This window comes from Euleptes europaea, chromosome 4, assembly GCF_029931775.1.
Source record: "Euleptes europaea isolate rEulEur1 chromosome 4, rEulEur1.hap1, whole genome shotgun sequence".
Classification (NCBI taxonomy): domain Eukaryota; kingdom Metazoa; phylum Chordata; class Lepidosauria; order Squamata; family Sphaerodactylidae; genus Euleptes; species Euleptes europaea.
The window spans coordinates 49,173,900-49,192,916 of record NC_079315.1 but is presented as its reverse complement, the minus strand read 5'-3'; the positions used below and the strand labels follow the sequence as shown (position 1 = coordinate 49,192,916).

The window sequence follows — 19,017 nt, the reverse complement described above, 5'->3', positions numbered from 1 at the left end:
CTCTCTCTCATATAATACTAGAAAACAGAGTCATCTGCTGATGGTGAAGGGTGACACATTCAAAACAGACAAAATGAAGTATTTCTTCACACAATGCATAGTTAAATTGTGGAACTCCCTTCCCCAGGATGTGGTGATGGAGTGGACATGTTCCCCAGGAGTGGACATGTTCATGGAGGATAGGGCTATCCACGGCTACTAGTCAAAATGGGTATTAGTCATGATGCATGCCTATTCTCTCCAGTATCAGAGGAGCATACCTATTATATTAGGTGCTGTGGAACACAGGCAGGATAATGCTGCTGCAATCGTCTTGCTTGTGGGCTTCCTATAAGCACCTGGTTGGCCACTGTGTGAACAGACTACTGGACATGATGGGCTTTGGTCTGATCCATCATGGCTTTTATATGTTCTTATGAAAAGTGAACTGAAAACTGACTGTCTAACAATGTCACTCAGACTTATTTTTGCCATTCTGAACCAGTAATTTTAATGTTTTTAAATGAATGTTATATTCTTAATATGATTAGCAGCTACCTTAAAAGCCGTTTTGGCTGAATGGCAGAATTTTTTTTTTTTTAACGAAATCAGTGGGCACTGTGTAGCAGGCTGCCAGCTGAGGTAGTGGCTCTCACAAGCTGATAACACAAGGATCCAATCAAGCAGAAATCCTCTTTCATGCAAATAGGAGCAATTGTATATTTAGGGTTTGCACAGCCAACAATTTAAAAACAGAAAGTAAAAACTAAAATTTGCACTATTAATAAAACTGTTCAAGACGGTAATTTGACTTTTGCACTATTATTGTGGAAGCAACGTTTCACGTCCTGTAATTTAATTTCACGGAAGGGCTAAACTAGACAGAAGTTCAGGAGAACCAGGAATAGATACACACACACACACACACAGGTTCTACCATATAAACAAAAGTCAGAGGGACCTGATACAGATCAAGATCACATTTAGGGCTTTCCAGGCTATAGCAGGACGCCTCCCAGCAATTCTTTTCTAAGCTTGCCAGTGCCTTAGGCATCAGCGGGAGAAAATGGGGGCGGTGGGTGGGGGGAGAGAGAAAGGTCTGGCACATCAGTGTCATGCCTAAACTGTAAGAGACACAGGATGCTCAAGCATTTTGCAAAGACTGTATGGTAAAACCAGAAGTAGCAAAGGCATGATGCCGGCATGCCAGAACCCACCCCCTAACCGCAATGGGGGGGGGGTGTTAACTGTTTTCCAGAACTCAATCCGCCACTACAATTGCTATTTGTTCTACAGCATTTTTGAAAACACAGGCACCATACATATATATATTTCTCCCAATGGGCAAATACTTTCTCTGGGGTTAGGATAATAACACGGTGGAGGGACAGTTCACTCCCCCCCTCCAATCAAGACTTAACCTCCTGTGGCTGCTAGTTATATTTACAGAAAAAAGTGAAGATTAATTCATGAGTCTCCAGACATCATGTCTACTTTGGTTCCAAGTGCACTTCAAATTACAGTTTTACAGTGGAAAACAGGTGTAACTCAGAATTGTTCATACTAAAGAATTTACTGGATTAACAGCTTCCACAATTTCAAATCACAGACTACTACAAATCATAGACCACCATAAACCAATTTACCTGGAGTTGAATTTCCAACTGCCTTCTTTCGTCTGTGTCCAATGCAACATTCAGAAACTGGGCTGGCCTTAATGATGTGTTACTAGAAACAGTTTGATTTGTGTAAGAAGACTTTTTTACCACATATCTTTCTTCTGCGGTGTAGAGTTGCCTCAGCTTGGTCTCGTTTATGACCTGAGCAAAAAAAAAAAAAAAAAAAGGCCCCAAGTACAATTGAATGAAGTGATTTGAAAGTGGGGGAAAATAATAAATAATCAGTATACCTGGAACAGCGGAATTAGCACATGAGATTTCCTAAGTGTCTTTTTCAACTGTTTTGTCATATTACAGAGCAAAGTCTTCATTAATTTAAAGGAAGAGCTCAGGACAAGAAAGGGAGAAGATTGCTACTTACGCCAGGTAAAACAAAGGTGCTGTTAGCTGGAAACATGGACTGACCTGTAACAGGCTACTAATTATCATTTCATTTGAGGGTCTTTTTTATGTTGCTGATCTCTGTCATTTTTTCTTTGTATCGTTATAACAATGTTCTATTGTTGTTTTAATATACTGAGATAGACAGCTTTCAGTACTACAGTTTTGTTTTTTTCAAAATGATGCTTGTAAGTCAACTAACAGATTCTTATGGGATGTTGGGATGGGACAGAAATTATCCGGTAATTGTAACATACTCTACCTCAAATCTCACATCTCAGAATATCATGAGTGCTAGTCCGAGTATACTACCTTCCAAGACTCCAGGAGAGCATGTAGTTTTGTGACATGGACTCTAATATGTACTACAATAACTGACTAGAACAGTGAATTTGAAAAATTGATAAAAGGATGCCTTGGTACTCACCGTGAAGGCTCTTTCTCTTCCGAGGCGAAGGGCATCTTATGATTGGGTGTTTTCCCGCTGCTTCCAGGAGGAAGGACCAAACAGAACTTCCTGTCTCCTTGGCGGGAAGACCGACCACTATTCTCAGTTACTGGCTTGCCTAGCTCCTAGAGAATTGCTAAACAAGACTGAGAACAGTACACATGTAAGGAAGGAAACAGGAGTGTTTAAACATTGAACAGTGAACCTAAATGACCCCGGAGGGTTAAATGGTAACTGGACCACCAAACGAGCAGACACTTGAGAACTACAGGTCCATCAGCACTAACGGAGTGTTGGCGAACAAGGTGTTGGCAGAGTGAGCGTCATCAACTTCTTGGTCTTTCGTCCAATTGAAAGAGGTGCATCCTGGTCTGCAGGTGTGTAGATATTTCAGCCGGGTGGGCCAGATGCCCTTCGCCTCGGAAGAGAAAGAGCCTTCACGGTGAGTACCAAGGCATCCTTCTCCTCCGAGGCAAGGGCATCTTATGATTGGGACCTTCTAGAGCTCCCATACTGGGTGGGTCAGTTCTCTTCCAGCACATGTTGTAGGACCCTGCGCCCAAATGCTGCTTGAGCAGATGACCAGGGTTAATTCTGTAGTGCTTGATGAATGTGTTGATAGTAGACCAGGTGGCTGCATGACAAATTTCGTCAACTGGGGCCTGCCGGTTGAATGCCGCTGAGGTTGCCGAGCTGCGTAGGGAGTGAGCGGTGATACCTTCTGGAGGAGTGACCTTAGCGGCCTTGTAGGCTTCTATGATGCACCTACGCAGAGTATAGCTTATGGAGGCGGACAACATTCTTAATCCCTTGTTGGGGTTGGAAATGTTGATGAACATAGTCAGATTTCCACTCTTCTGTTCTATCGATGTAGATGTGGATAGCCCTGCAAAGATCCAGGGTGTGCCATGATTTTTCGGCCTGACAGGATGGTTTCGGGCAGAATGATGGTAGGGAAATGTCTTGGGCTCGATGAAAGGAGGAATTTACTTTCAGTAGGAAGGCTGGGTCCAACCTTAGGACAACCTTATCTTTGTGGAACGTACAGAGACCCTTGTGGATTGAAAGGGCTCTGAGCTCCGAGACTCTGCGGGCCGAAGTGATAGCCGTTAAAAATAATACCTTCATCCGAAGAAACTGAAGGGGTATCTTCCGCAGAGGCTAAAATGGGGCCGAGGTGAGAGCCTGTAAGACCAGGTTCAGCTTCCAAGTGGGGAAGCGGTGGATGGTCGGAGGACGTGTGTGACACCTTTCAGGAAGGCAGAGATGTCCCTGTGTTGAGAGGTAGGAACGCCCTCTACAGAAGGAACGACTGTGGAGATGGCTGCGAGCTGATGCTTGAGAGTTGAGGCTGATAACTTCAGCCTTACGCCCTCCTGTAGAAATTCCAATATTTTACTAACTCCTGGATTTAAGGGGTTCACTTTCTTTCTCTGTCCCCATCTAACGAAGGCCTTCCAGGATGCTGTGTATATATGTCGCGTAGAAGGTTTGCGAGCTTCTAGGATGGTACCCACCACCTCTTGTGAGTATCCGCATGCTAAGAGTCTTGAGCGCTCAAGAGCCATGCGGTCAAGCAGAACCACTGGGGCTTTGGATGGGTCAGAGGGCCCTGCTGAAGCATAGTTGGAGTGGTTGGAATCTTCCAGAGCTCTTGTACAGAGAGACTGCGGAGTGTCGCGAACCAGGGTCTGCGTGGCCAAAAAGGGCCACTAGAAGAACCGTGGCTCTCTCCTGCTGAATCTTGCGCAGGACTCTGGGAAGAATTGGAATCGGTGGGAAGGCGAATAACAGCCCCTGAGGCCAGGGGAGAAGAAGTGCATCCGTTCCCTCTGCTCTTGGATGGTAGTACCTGGAAAACAACCGAGGGGTCTTGTGGTTGGTGGCGGACGCGAAGAGATCTATGACGGGTTGACCGAACCTGTCTGTGATGGCCCGGAAGATCAGCTGGTCTAGGGACCACTCGCCCTCTTCCACTGTCTGTCGGCTTAGCCAGTCTGCTTGGGTGTTCAGGACTCCTCTGATGTGCTCTGCCTTTAACGATTCCACATTGGTCTGTGCCCACTTGAAAATCAGAGACGTTTCGTGGTGAAGGGCCGAGGACCTGGTTCCTCCCTGTTTGTTGATATACGCCTTTGTGGTCATGTTGTCTGAATGCACAAGGACGTGATGGTGTTGAAAGTCCCTTGAGAACGTCAGCAAGGCTAGCCGTACCGCCCGAAGCTCCAGGAGGTTGACGTGGAGCTTCTTTTCCTGTGGCGACCAACGACCTTGTGCTACTTTGGAGTTGAGGGTTGCTCCCCAACCTTCCAGACTTGTGTCCGTGAAGACCTGCAGCGGATTGTCGTGGATGTAGTTCAGACCTTTGCCCAGATTGCATGGGTTGGTCCACCACTGGAGGCTGTGCTTCACAGAGAATGGCACTTGGATTAGTTTGTGTGTCTTGCGGGTGATGTCTCTTTGAAAGGGCCGGAGCAGCCACTGAAGTGGGCGAAGGTGGGATCTTGCCCATGGGACGATGTTTATGCACGAGACCATATGACCCATGAGTTTCGCTAGCGCCTTTAAACTGGATCTTTTGTTCAGTATTGTGGCCTTGGCTAAGGTGATTATTTTGTGGATCCTTTTCTGTGGCAAGGAAAGAACGTTCGTGGCCGAATTTATGTGGACTCCAAGATGGATGATGTTCTGGGAGGGTTCCAGTGAGCTCTTCTCTAGGTTGAGAATGTATCCGTGTTCCTGCAGGATCTGTGCAACTCTCGCGGTGTCCACCAGGGACTGGTGTCGAGACTAGGCGCATATCAGTATATCGTCCAAGTAAGGGTGGACTTGGATAGATTCCTGTCTGAGGGTTGCCATGATGGTAATGAGGATCTTGGAGAAGACTCGGGGCGCTGAGGAAAGCCCAAAAGGGAGTGCCCTGAACTGATAGTGTTCCTGGGCATAGGTAAAGCGGAGGAATCGTCTGTGAATAAGATGGATAAGGATATGAAGATAGGCTTCTTTTAGGTCCAGCGCCGTCATGTAGGTTCCCGGGAGGAGGGATTCTACGATAAAATGCATTGTTTCTATTCGAAAACACTTCTTTTGGATCCTGCGGTTGACAAATTTCAAATCCAAAATTGCCCTCCAGTCCCCGTTTGCCTTGGGAACTGTAAAAAAGATGGAATACACTCCCTGAAACCTTTCTTGGGTTGGGACCGTCTCTATGGCTGCCAACTGCTGGAGATGGAGAATGGCCTGAAGTGTTCTTTGATGTTTCCTCCTCTTTGCTGGTAATGGGGAAGGAATGAAGCGATCCGGAGGTGGGGTAGAAAATTCCAGGAGGTAGCCCCTGGAAACAATCGGCATAACCCAATTGTCGGGGTTTGATTGCTGCCACCTGCTTGCGAACACCTGCAGCCTTCCCCCAATGGGGAGAGACCTGGAGTCATTGGGAGTTAGGTTTAGCAAACTTGTCGGATTTGTCCGACCGGGCTTGTTGACCTTGCCTAAAGAATCTGCCGCCCTTACAAAATGGTCGGGAGTTGTTGTTGTTGTTGTTCCAAGACCCTTTCCTGGACTCTGACCTGTACCTGAAGGGAGCTCTGGGGGCACGAAAGGACTGGTAACCAGATGGGCGGTTGTCCTTTCTCAATTGCTTAGGCATCACGTGCCTTTTATCTCTAGTTTCCACTAGGATTTTTTCCAACTTCTCTCCAAATAACCTCCCTTCTTGGATGGGATAGGCCATCAATGTAGACTTGGCCTTAAAATCTGCAGGCCAAGCTCTGAGCCATAGGGCTCTTCTAACTGAGGTGACCGATGCCATGGAGTTGGCTGAGAAAGAAATTGCATCCAGAGAAGCATCAGCCATCAAGGAGGTTGCGTTGAGGACCCTATCCAGGCCAGTAGCCACACGTTGGTTCTCCTCCGGAACCAGCTGGATAAGTTTCTTTATCCAGAGGTAAGATGCTCTGGCAAAGATAGAAGTAGTTGTATTTGCTTGGATGGCCATGGCAGCAGCCTCGTGAGCCTTCCTGGTCAACGATTCTGCTTTCCTGTCTAGTTGGTCTTTGATGGATCCAGCACCATCCTCAGGAACTAGGCCGGGGTTTTGAAGGTCAATAACAGGTGCCTCCACAAGGGGGACCTTGAGAAGGCTCATTGCATGAGGTGCTAGGTTGTAATTCTTTTTAACCCCACTGGGGATTTGTTTCCCTGATGTGGGATTATCCCATTCATCTTTGACCGCTTGGAGAAAAAATTCGGGAAATGGCACCGTGTTAGTCTGGGGCCGTTTTCTAGGAAAGCACTTCTGCACCCCTCGCTTGCGCTTTGGGGTAGGTTCCTCTAAGGCTTCCTGATCCTCATTGAGGTCCAGTGCCAGTAGGGCCTTAGCTAATAGATTCTGAAAGTCGTCCCCAGAAAACAGCCTTGGCTGTTGCTTATCTGAAGGCAGCATGTCTTCGTCTGAGTCATATTCACCTTCTTCGCGCTCCTCTAGACCTGAGGACTGATCCTCCTCTAAGGAAAGGTCCTTGTCCTGAACCACTGTGGCCTGTACTGTGGCCTTCTTGGCCGCCTTAGTGGGCCACTTAGCAGAGGTAGAGGGGGCGGACTCCAGATTCTCTCTATCAGTGCTAGCAGGGTAGGAAGAGGATGAGTGTGGGGAAGCTTGTTGCACCACCCAGGGGAAGGGGGGGGAAGCCTCATTTGAAAGGCTTGGAAGGCTTGCCATTGCCTCTGCAGGGCCAGGTTGACCAGGTCATTAGCCTCCTCGTTGGTAAAAGTTCTCCCCTCACCTGCAGCGCTCGAAGGGGGGGGTTGCCACCTCCTGCCTGGAGTCCCCCTACCGGGAATCCGATGAGGTTCAAAGGCTGCACCGAGGTTGCAGGTTGAACTGGAGCCGTCTGCCTGGCGGATGATGGTGCGGGCTTGGAAGAGCCGACCTTCGGCTTGTTGGAGCGCCTCTTCCTTTTATGAGCGCCAGGGAGCAGCGCTACCTTTGGCGCGGCTTTTTGCGCCTTTTTCTTTGATGGCGCGGGCTCTCCTTCCTCGCCCGAAAGCGTCGCCACAGCTCCCTCCCTTTCCAATGATCTGCCAGTGCGGTCATTGGAGGGGGCTTGGGCGGAGTGGACCAGCCCGCCGGCTTGATAATCTTTGACGGAGAGGAGATCGTCCTCTCTCCCCATTGTTGCGTCGGCCATTTTGGTTGTCGGGACGACTCCTTCAACCCCGTGCTAACCCGCACTAGCGGGAAGGAGGGGAGACGAACAAAGGGGGGGGGACCAAAAACGGGGGAGGCAAACGAAGAAGGACAGTCAAACAGACACAAAAGGAAAAGGTTTTTTTTGTTTTTTTAAGAGTAAGCTAGAGCTAAACGTAGTTGCTGCTCTCCGGAACAAGGCAGGACAAAAACTGAGGATAGTGGGCGGTCTTCCCGCCAAGGAGACAGGAAGTTCTGTTTGGTCCTGCCTCCTGGAAGCAGCGGGAAAACACCCAATCATAAGATGCCCTTGCCTCAGAGGAGAATGCAAATGGAGAATCAGCTCTGAAAGATTTAATATTATGTGGCTGGACTCATTAGAAATATTACAATTTGCTATTAAGCAAGAATTGCTTTTGGAAATGGAGATGGTCAGAAGAAGCATCGTCTTAGTCACTACTAAAGCGGTAAATTTATACATGCGAACAGATTTTAGCTAAATAATGCTATGCCAATCTAAAAATGAAAATGATGGGGTGTACCCATAGAGATACCAGTGTGATATCATAGATATGACATCACAGTCAGGTCTGATACTGTAAATGTTTAGGCCTGAGATGTTTTACAGTTCTAAGCCCTTAACCTTTCCATTTGTTCAAAGAACTATAGAGATCTGAACATCAATTCAACCTTTAAAAAAAAACCTGAAATGTATTTCATGACAATTCTAACATCATGTAAAAGTCTGAAATTATATAGTTTGTAGTACATATCTATAATACACAGGAAAGGTTTCTAAGGTCTGTAATGTCCCACTGAACATTTATTCATCTACTTTCCCCTTCAATACAAAACCTCCAAAAGCAAGAAGCATCCCTCACCCTTTCAATCATATTTCTAGTCTTCTCTGTTCCCACAGGGACCTCATGTACGTGATACTGGTGGCATAAGTAACTCATCACAGGCTGGGGCGCATCAAATAACTCTCGCAAGTAGGAGAAAAACCCATAGCGTCTGAGGAAGAAAGAGAAGTAGTTTGACACATTTATCCTTTATCCATCATGAAGATACCATAACCAACTACACAATAAATAAGCAATTCTTCAAGAAAGTATGGTGGAAGAAAAAATACCTAAACGTACACATTAAGAGATCTTAGCCAGAGGTTAAAAAATGTCACTATTATACTATACAATACCAAAAGCCAATTTCTGCAAACTAACCATAAATTAAACTACACAGCACAAATGGTAAATAATTACCTAATGAATTAATCAAATATGACTTACTGGTCAGAAACATTCAACCAACAGCAGCTGAGCTGAGGCACTGCCATGCAGGCCAGAAGACGTGCTCTTTCTTAGGCTCAAAACAGAGCAACCCTCTGCCTGGCAATGAACAGGAAAGCTGAGGCAGGGGTGGTTAAGTAGCGCAAAACCTCTTCCTTCCATCACATAAGTTTGCACTTAATGTTTAGTAAGCTTTTTAAAGAAAATCACGCCCATTAATTTTCTTTACCAATAAGGAACAAATACTTAAACAGAAATATTTGATTAGGAAAAAAATAAATCATATGGTTTAAATGTTATATTCAAACAAATTCAAAGATTTATGTGGAAGTAATTTTTACTGGACTAATACTTGTAAAAGCATAGCATATACTTCACCTACACTGTTTACATTTAAGGGGGGGGAGAACCCTAAGACTCTAAAAACTGTTGACACACTAACAGTGCATTCCTAAGGAGAGTTATTCCAGTCTAAGCCCATTCATTTCAATGGGCTTTTACTCTAGTCTAAGCCCATTCATTCAATGGGCTTTTACTCCAGTCTAAACCCATTCATTTCAATGGGCTTAGACTGGAGTAACTCTCCTTAGGAATGGACTGGAACAGTACCATCCGAAGAAGAGTTACACCCTTGTAAGTCTACTGAAGTTAATGGCCTTGAAGGATATAAACCTGCATAGGTTGATTTTAGCACACCCAAGCACTGTGCGGTGGATAGGGTGGGCCACTCACCCACTCGGCCAGAATTTAACTCTCTTCTACTGGGACACCTCGGTTTCACCATCAGTCTCCCTGGTATTGCTTGCATTTCTTGTTAATTCCATATAGACTGGTGATTATAATGTCCCTTCCTTTGTATGAGACTTATAAATAAGAATTTTAACTGGATGTGTAGGTCAAATCAGGCGAATTCATAACTTTTTAAAAAATTGTAATTATTTCTGATTTTTCTCTCTCCCCTCCCCCCCTCCCCATTTACAAATAAATACAACACGCATGTCCTCTCACTCCCAGGGATAATCACCTCAAACACATTAATTACTATCAAGTTTTGCCTCTTATTGTATTGTAAATGGCATTGTTATTAATTCTCTCTATTTTGGAAAATTCTCCTCTCAACATCTCAGGTGGAAATCATGCGCTGATCTATGGACCACAGTCACCTCCACACAGGTAGCCAGTGTTCATTAATGTTATGCTCAGTTACACAAAGTTTTCCTGAGAGCAGGAGATGTGCTTAGGTTATAAGAGAAAATGTTTTAACACTTACTTGAGTTCTTCAATTGGTTTGAAAGGTCTGTTTTCAGCACACGAATCACTAGGAGCAATCACAGCATTCACTTTTAGTCTCAGCTTATCACGTACCTAAACCAAAAGGAAGTACTTTCACTAACTTAAAACAATAGTGAGCTGTGGCTCACGAAAGCTCATATCCTGCCAGAAAATATTTTTGTTAGTCTTTAAGGTGCTACTGGACTCTTGCTCTTTTCTATTAAAACAATAGGTACAAGACGTGTAACACAATTATTACAGAGTATGGTGGAACTGCTCTTTAGTGGTTCAGGAACCAGAAAGAAGGCATTACTCTTATGCCAAGCCAGTTAAGATGTTATCCTAGATATTGTTGGTTCCTTTCACAAACTCAAGCAGGTAGGAAAACAAAGAAAAGAAGCTGTACGTCACAGGATCTTCTAGGAGCCACATCCTATATCAGAAAGGGCCACTAATACATCCATTAAGGAGACTGCCATGATGGGCTGTCCAGAGATGGTCACTTTTGTATCAATCAACCTGATATTTTAAACATCAGCATTTGGTCAAGTCACAAATTTAAAGCTTCCTGCGGTGTCATCTAAGTGTAAAGATTAACACACAAGGGGGTTCTATATCAAGCTTGCAACCCTTTCTGTTCACAAGCCAAAACGAAAAGCTTGCATTGCACCTCGCACTCCAAAGCGATCTAACATAACTGCTCTCAGCAATGTCATAAGGGAGAGGGGAGTCTTCCTCCTCTTTGAGAAACATCTCTTGGAACATGTTCTTGATTGGCTTATACTGGTCAGGGGGTCAGTAGTTGTTTCCTACAAAGTAGTCTATAACTATCTGACAAGGGGAGAGAGAGTAATGCATGACCCTTAATACAATCAGGAACAGCAATGAGACTTAAAGCATCTCATACCTGATGCTTTCACTTATGCAGATTTGTCTGCCTTCTTGTTTGAAGCATATGTTTGGAAAGTGTGTGTGTGTAAAGCGCCATCAAGTCACAGCCGACTTATGGTGACCCTTTATGAGGTTTTCAAGGCAAGAGACATTTGGTGTTGGTTTGTCATTGTCTGCCTCTGCATAGTGACCCTGGTATTCCTTGGTGGTCTCCCATCCAAATATTAACCAGGGCTGAGCCTGCTTATCTTCTGAGATCTGACGAGATTGGGCTATACCATTCTGCCTTCCCACCTGTTAGGAAGTTAGACTTTGTTATTTTAATGCACCTACTTCCTTGTCTTATATTTAAGCCTGAACCTTTTCTCTAATCCTTTTAATAAAGCCTGATACTTTTTATTGGTGTGTTCTACTGTGTGTGTTAAGAGTCCAAACCCAGCCTTGGTTGAGCTACTAGAAGGGTATTTATTCCAGGGTCCCAAGTCCTGGACAAGGTTGGAAAAACCAGGTTGTTCACATGGGCCTCAATGGCACATTTTGATTTACCTACAACGCTTATTGAAATAAAAATGAGTTTTTCAACTTGAGGTCAGCATCAGAAGAATAAGGAAGCCTGATTAATTTGTTAAACTGGAATGCCAAAATAATTTCTGTTTCTGTTCAGTAATTCAAGCACCTACGTGCCAAAGCACATGGGTGAATCGAAAAACAAGTGCAAATTATTAAATATATATTTTTTAAAAGTTCAATCCCTTGGTTTAGATTTATTTATTTTTGTATTTCTAGCCCACCCTCCCCCGTCCAGGCCGGGCCCAGGGCGGGTTACAACATTAAAATTTCCAATATAACAATAAACAATAAAATATATGAAACCATAAAACCACAAAACAACCCAATTAATTTAAAAGATGGTTGCCATATATAAGTGCTTACTGTAGCAGATGAGGCCAACCATAATATATAATTGGTTCGGCTATCCACCCTCAAATAGATCACAAACTGAGGGTGGGGAGTAGGGAGGCCAGCACAGATCTCACTTAAACTCACCTGCGGCCATCCTCAACCATAGGCCTGGCGGAATAGCTCTGTCTTACAGGCCTTGCAGAACTCCTTCAGGTCCCGCAGGGCCCTGATGTTATTAGGCAGAGCATTCCGAGAACAGCCGCACATTCCTCGAGCCAGGGACCACCAACAGATTATTGTCAGCAGAGCGTAATGCTCTTTGGGGGGTATACCAGGAGAGGCGGTCCCGAAGATACGAGGGTCCCAGACCGTGTAAGGCTTTAAAGGTTAAAACCGGCACATTAAATCTGATCCGATACTCCAGCTGGAGCCAGTGCAGTTGTTGGAGCACTGGCTGTATATGGACTCGGGGCGAGGCCCCAGTAAGGAGCCTCGTCACCGCATTCTGTACCAGCTGGAGCCTTCGGGTCAGTCTCAAGGGCAGCCCTACGTAGAGTGAGTTACAGTAGTCTAGCCTAGATGATACATACTAGCTCCTACTTTTAAGACTAGAAAGAATAAATTTAACTACAGAGAGTGTAATTCCCTTATCACTACCAGCCAAGAGAAATAAAAGGCAAAAATCATGTGAGCAGACAGAAAACTCTGCAACAATAGGTGTTATAAAGCAAGCCCTTTGAGTGGAATATAAACCACAACTAAAGAAAAAATGACAATGGTTCACTGTCGGCTCTTCCGCATAGACAGGATCTCTGCGCAAGAGGGACTCCAGCACAACAGCCCACTGTTTCTGCCAAAGGCAGTGCATTTACTCAGGCTAAAAAGAAAAACTGAGAACATATTGGGACTGTAAGAAAGTTAAAATATTGTTGCTGGACAGGAAATAAAGTGGTTGAAAAGACACAATGAAGTGCAGAACATACTTTTAGCATCCTGGTTAATTCTATCCTGATCATACTTTCTTAACAATTCAAATGTTCTCTGCCTAACACTAGAGATTTCCAAAGGAGAGGATGGTAAAGCTACTCCAATGATTCTTCACTTTGTATCTCCTAAGATGCTCCAAGATGTCACATGGGAATCCTGCTGTGACCACTGTAGTAAAACCGGCAAAGAATCATGAACTAACAAAAGAAAAATCTAAATTTAACTGCAGCAGTCCTAAATGAAGCAGTAATTTCTGATGGCAAGGATTCTTGGCTTGACTAGCCAAAAAACCCACCTGAATCAGTCAGCTTGAAGGGGAGCTTGGACCTAAAGGGAAATGATGGCAAACTCCAGGGGGATACTTCCCATTTATCTTCACTTTCCAGTTTACCTTTATTTTTAAAGAGTAGAGTTCTTCCTTTCCTCTATTCTCCCTTTCTTCCACACTCCTCATCCCATTTAGTCCATTTGCTGCTTCAACTGGCTGCTTTAGAATTCTACAAATCCAACAATAAGTAAAATGGTGCAACAGCTAGGAGACAGTTGGCAGTAGGTTTGGAAATCCTACTGTTTTGTTTCCACTGTGCTGTTTTCAGGTTACCACTTTCCTGCTGAAGCCGGTTGACAGCATATCCCCTATGGCTGCACTCAGATGTTTCCGTTAGCTGGAATTAAGCCAGGATGTGCATGGATCCAAAGTTTTACTGGACTCATGCACATGCCTTACCTCTTCTCAAATGGGTAATTACCACAAGAAAGTAATTCTGGTTACCTCTGCACCTGTGAGCACTTGTCCCGTGGTAATCCCACAAACAGCATCCAGAGACAAAGAGTCCAAAAGAGAGCTGATTTAATGGAAAACATACAGGTAGAGCTTACAGGTACATTGGCACGAATGGCAATTGGGAGCACGGGGTAGGCCTATAAGGGAAAGTATTAGTCACAACAGGTCAAGGCGGCCCCCCTTCTACTGAGGAGCCGTTCCCACGGGAGATAGCACTGGAACAGGAATTCGGTAGTTAGCAAGTTTGGCCTTGAGAGGCACCTGGTAGAATCGAAACTAAAACAGTCAGAGTCTGACAGGCTGCTTAGAGCTGTGGAAAGCAGGCCTGACAGCACCATGAATGTATGTGCATGGGTTAATCATGCTCCTGTCACCAACCAGGGTTTAATCCAGACTTGCAATCTTGGTTGGGGGAAGGGTTAACGCCAGTTATTCCAAGCGTTTGCATTCATATATCACAAGCAAACTGAGTTATTTTCTTAACCAGCATTATTTGCACAAGAAAGGAGAAGCAAGGTTCATATGAAAGCTCACCAATAAGCCAGGTCTGTGCGCACCCCAGCTTTAAAGAAGTCTCTGAATATAAGCTTTGTGAATTCCTATCTCTTTCTTACTCTAAATCTAACATGAGTGTCTAATAGGGATCTTCTCTTTTTGTCCCCACTGTGTTATGAACAATCTTTGACCAAGTAAATGAAGAATGTAGGGTTGCCAACTCTCAGCTGGGAAATTCCTGAGGATTTGAAAGTAAAGCTTGGGGAGGGCATGGTCTGGGGACAGGAGGAACCTCAGTTGGGTATAAAGCCATACAGTCCACACACACACACACCCAAAGCAGTCTTTTCTCCAGAGGAACTGATCTCTGTAGTCTGGAGATCAACTGTAATTCCAGAAGATCTTCTGGTCCAACCTGTGGGTTGGCAACTGTTTCTGAATGGGTTGTTTCTGTTTCAGTAAATTAATTTATAAAAAATACAATATTTAAGGTGCCAGTTGTGGATGGGGGTTAATGGTATGAATTTATGGAAAGAAAGAAAGAAAGAAAGAAAGAAAGAAAGAAAGAAAGAAAGAAAGAAAGAAAGAAAGAAAGAAAGAAAGAAAGAAAGAAAGAAAGAAAGAAAGAAAGAAAGAAAGAAAGAAAGAAAGAAAGAAAGAAAGAAAGAGCTGCTCTTCAACGTTTTTTCATGTTACTGTCATAAAAACACACAATGCTGGATCCTAGCTAGGAAAGAAACAGCCTACTGTTAAGCCAGACTCTCCACTCTGGGGTTTCCGCCATCAAACCAACTCTGAATAATGAATAGCTATGTCCTTGCCTCTCTCAGAAATATTTCCATATCTTCTTTACTTTCAAAGACAAAGGCCCTCATATCATTGGATGAAATGTGATTTTCTACATATTTAGCATGCTTCTGGTCTTTCATATTGATCTGTACAGGAACAAACACAGCAAAGGTTAAAAAATGAGGGTGTGATACATAGAAAAATGATAATGAAATCTACTTAAGGTATTCAAAAATAATAAGTTCAGCTTTTAAGAGAAGGCTAGATATTAAAAGGCGGTGGGAGATAAAAAACTTTTTTCAGCCGTGATGAGCACAAGGTGTTGCTGGTTAACATCAGAATGTGCCTTTGGCATGCTGAGAATGAGAAACCTAAAAAAAGTTTTTAAGCCGAACTGAAAATCTAAAAGCCAATAATTGATCAAATGACTTTGTGATGCCAATGGGACACACAACTTCTTAAAAGGCCAAGGGACAATGTAGTAGCCCTTACAATACTAAGATTAATTTAAGATGATGCACTAAGTAAAGACAGCATGTAAGCCAAACTATTGGCTAGGGCAGGGGTCGGCAAACTCATTAGTCAAAAGAGCCAAATATCAACAGTACAACGATTGAGATTTCTTTTGAGAGCCAAATTTCTTAAACTTAAACTATATAGGTAGGTACACTGTTTATTAACTTAATAAACTGTAATTAAAGTTTCAAGTCTTAATTAAACTATAGGTACACTGAATAAAACTTGATATCATACTTAATAATGCTCTTTTTAATTGATAAAAATTAAATTGCAAGTCCCTGCCATCTCCCCCTCCCCATCCGGAGTCCTCGTCTGGAGGCCTGGTCTACCGCCATAAAAACCTATTGGTAGACCTGGCCTCCGGCTGAGTCCCATTGGGAGGCCAGGTCTACCCATTGGGTTTCTTGGCAGTAGACCTGGCCTCCGGAGGCCCATAGAAGCCAATTGGTAGACCTGGCCTCTGAAGGGGGACTTTTTCCCCTCCTCAGAGTCCAGGTCTACCACCAAGAAAGCCAGTGGGTAGACATGGACTCCCAATGGGACTCAGCCGGAGGCCAGGTCTACCAAAGGAAGCCTGCCCCGCCCAACAGATGATAGGCGGGTGGGGCGGGCCAGGAACCGCCGAGCCGCCCAGCAATCGCGCAACTAGAGGGGAGGCTTTAGCCTCCCAACCATTGAGGGAAAGGGAAAGGGGGACCCGGCCATTCTCCATGGCGGGGGGGGGGAGAGACAGCGCGCCCGCTCTCTCTCTCTCTCTCTCTCTCAGGTGTGCCGGCTCCACAGCCCGGCTGCCAGCGCGAGCGGGCGCGAGAGCAGGGGCTCCGAACCAAGTTCGGAGAGCCGCACACAACGGGCCAAAGAGCCGCATGCGGCTCGGGAGCCGCGGTTTGCCGACCCCTGGGCTAGGGAAATTCCCCAATTTGTTTTTCCTCCAGTTGAACGATTCCTTTCTTAATCAGTTATATGTCGATTATTTTCAAAGAAGACAAAAAAGTAGGTTGCCTTGTCAGTCCAGAAGACCCACTCCCCACAAAAAACTATGCAATACCTTTTATTAAGACCATTTAGCACCAGAGAATTGACCAACTACTAACTTTCAGATTGTCAGTTGGGGGGCTTCTGTTTCTTGCTTCTTGTTCTCGGCATGCCAAGGGCACATCCTTATGCCTTCCAGTCATACTAACCCTGTGCCTATTTAATCCAGCAATGTATTCTACACAGGATGCTAGCAAAGAGACCTTAAGATCCCCCCCATTTTTTGTTTTACTTTTTAACATCCAGCCTGATGAAGAGTTCTGTACAATGCAGATGTTTGCACACAGTATAAATGTCAATCTATTGTTCATTATGTTGTGACAAAGACAAAGAAATTCTTTAATTATGGGTGATGAATATGTGGTCCGCTTCGTACCTTACAGATGCAGCATGGGAGCTTCTACAGTGCTGCTCCTTCCTGCATCCCTCAGGCAACATAAAAAGATACAGGCTGTATAGGAAGAGCCTATGCTAAAGCTCCTTCTGGGCCAGCCCTATTCCTATTTCCAGAGTAACACGTGCATGGAAAGAAGGCCAGGACTTCTCATGACCAGCATGTTTCATGCAGAGTGGTGCAAGAATAAGTCATGCTAAAGTTGCATCTTTGCCACACAAGCAATGTGAGAATGGGGCCTTCATACAAACAATCTGAAACGTATAGGGTTGCCAACTACCAGATAGTAGCAGGAAATCTGCTAATTCAACTGATCTCCAGCCCATAGAGATCAGATCACCTGGAGAAAAATGGCCGCTTTGGCAATTGAACTCTATGGCATTGAAGTCCCCTCCCCAAACCCCACCCTCTTATGGCTCCGCCCCAAAATATTCCATCAGTTGCGAAGAGGTACCTGGCAACCCTAGAGATGTACCTTAGTACTACACAGCTCAGGCAGCATCATATATCAAGGGTAACCAAAAGTCCTGAGAAGAAGCCAATTTTGGGGGGCATTCAGAAAGATCCACACATTCCTAGGAATTTTTGACCTAACAAGGATTGCCTTGGACAATATATATTGCAGGAAACATATTTGAACAACATGAACTTGGCAGCAATTAACCAGGCCTGAAGGAAAAAGCGAATGGTCCTTAGATCAGGATATGCCTGTGATTAAGCTGACCAGATCACAGCACTTTAATGTTGATGGAAAAGCTTTTTTTAACATCACAGATCACAGCCCGAAACAACCTACTCAAAAGAACTGGTTAGTTAGGTTATCAGATGCAGAATAAGCTGTAGAAAAAAAGGTTCTGCAGGCCTCCCATCCTAGATTTTTAGTGCTTTTATGTACATCTCTCAACAGATAAATAAATACCTCACATCAAAACAACAATGCTTTTCTCGAAAATCAGTACTTTTAATGGAGGGGGGCATGCTTTCCATTGGACTAACTTACCAACAAAGAAAGGTTGTTACAATGGATCCTGGCATCTAACATCCTGAAGATATACTGCTTTACTTTCATATTTTTTTAGACATCGTTAGATGCTGCAGCTCCTGCAGAACCACTTTGATACTCTAAGAATTCTTCCACTTTGCTAGGACTGATGTGGCTCTGGGATCCACCACTCCATTAGAAGTATTTACTCCATTCACATTAATTTTTGTTACAAATCTTACAAATGGAGGTACTTTGGGATATTTAGGCCCACGTTCTATTTTAAGGCTGTATATTCTGTTTTCATAAATTGTTCTTAGAGGCCCAATGAACATGCCTGGCCATCTTGTGTCATAACTTCATCTTGTTCAAGACCCCAGCTATCAGTCCCATCACCTACTCCTTTCTGGCCTTCAAGTTCTTCCAACAGTCAAAAATTACAAGGAACTTTACTCCTGAGCCTGTGGTAGCCGCGATCCTGCACCACTGTCGTATACTGCTTTTAATTCATGGGGTGGATCCTAGGCTTGCCCAAGCAGAAGGCACTCACAAAGACAGATGTTTTCAGATTTTCCATAGCAGTCCACTGTGACTCCCCAAAAGATGCCTCTGGGGGTGTCAGGAAACTCCCTTGAGCAAAAAGCCATTGCATACAGGTGGACTAGAGAGGGATGGGAATTGGACAAAACCACCCAAAACCACTCTTGCGCCAATTAAGTTTACTCCACTGCACTTCCTCCACAAGCAGAAGAGAGTAGAGGTGATTTCACCTGATTCCCCCTCCTTACCACAGGGATCCTACAACTCCTGGCAAAGCTTTTGGGGGAGGAGTCACAGAGGTCTGTTGTGGGAAGAGGAAGATGTGGAAAGATCTGCCACAGTGAGTATCTTCAGTTTGCTCAAACACAGGATTCAGTCCATGATATGTACATATCACATTAAATTTTCAGAAGCTTCTAGCAAAGATTTTTTTTCACTTGCACAGTTGCATGAGGCGAATTA

The 19,017-nt window shown here is 44.4% G+C and overlaps 1 protein-coding gene across 1 annotated transcript in view; it reads right to left on the bottom strand.

Annotated features, from left to right (window-relative positions):
• The window catches only part of SMC5 (structural maintenance of chromosomes 5), an 84,965-nt gene that overhangs the window by 27,180 nt on the left and 38,768 nt on the right, over nucleotides 1-19,017 (bottom strand). The window contains exons 11-14 of the mRNA XM_056847923.1: nucleotides 15,118-15,231; nucleotides 10,235-10,329; nucleotides 8,557-8,689; nucleotides 1,626-1,799 (exon numbers count right to left, since the gene is read on the bottom strand). Of these exons, the coding sequence (XP_056703901.1) occupies nucleotides 1,626-1,799; nucleotides 8,557-8,689; nucleotides 10,235-10,329; nucleotides 15,118-15,231 (516 nt within the window). The remainder of the gene's footprint in view (nucleotides 1-1,625; nucleotides 1,800-8,556; nucleotides 8,690-10,234; nucleotides 10,330-15,117; nucleotides 15,232-19,017) is intronic.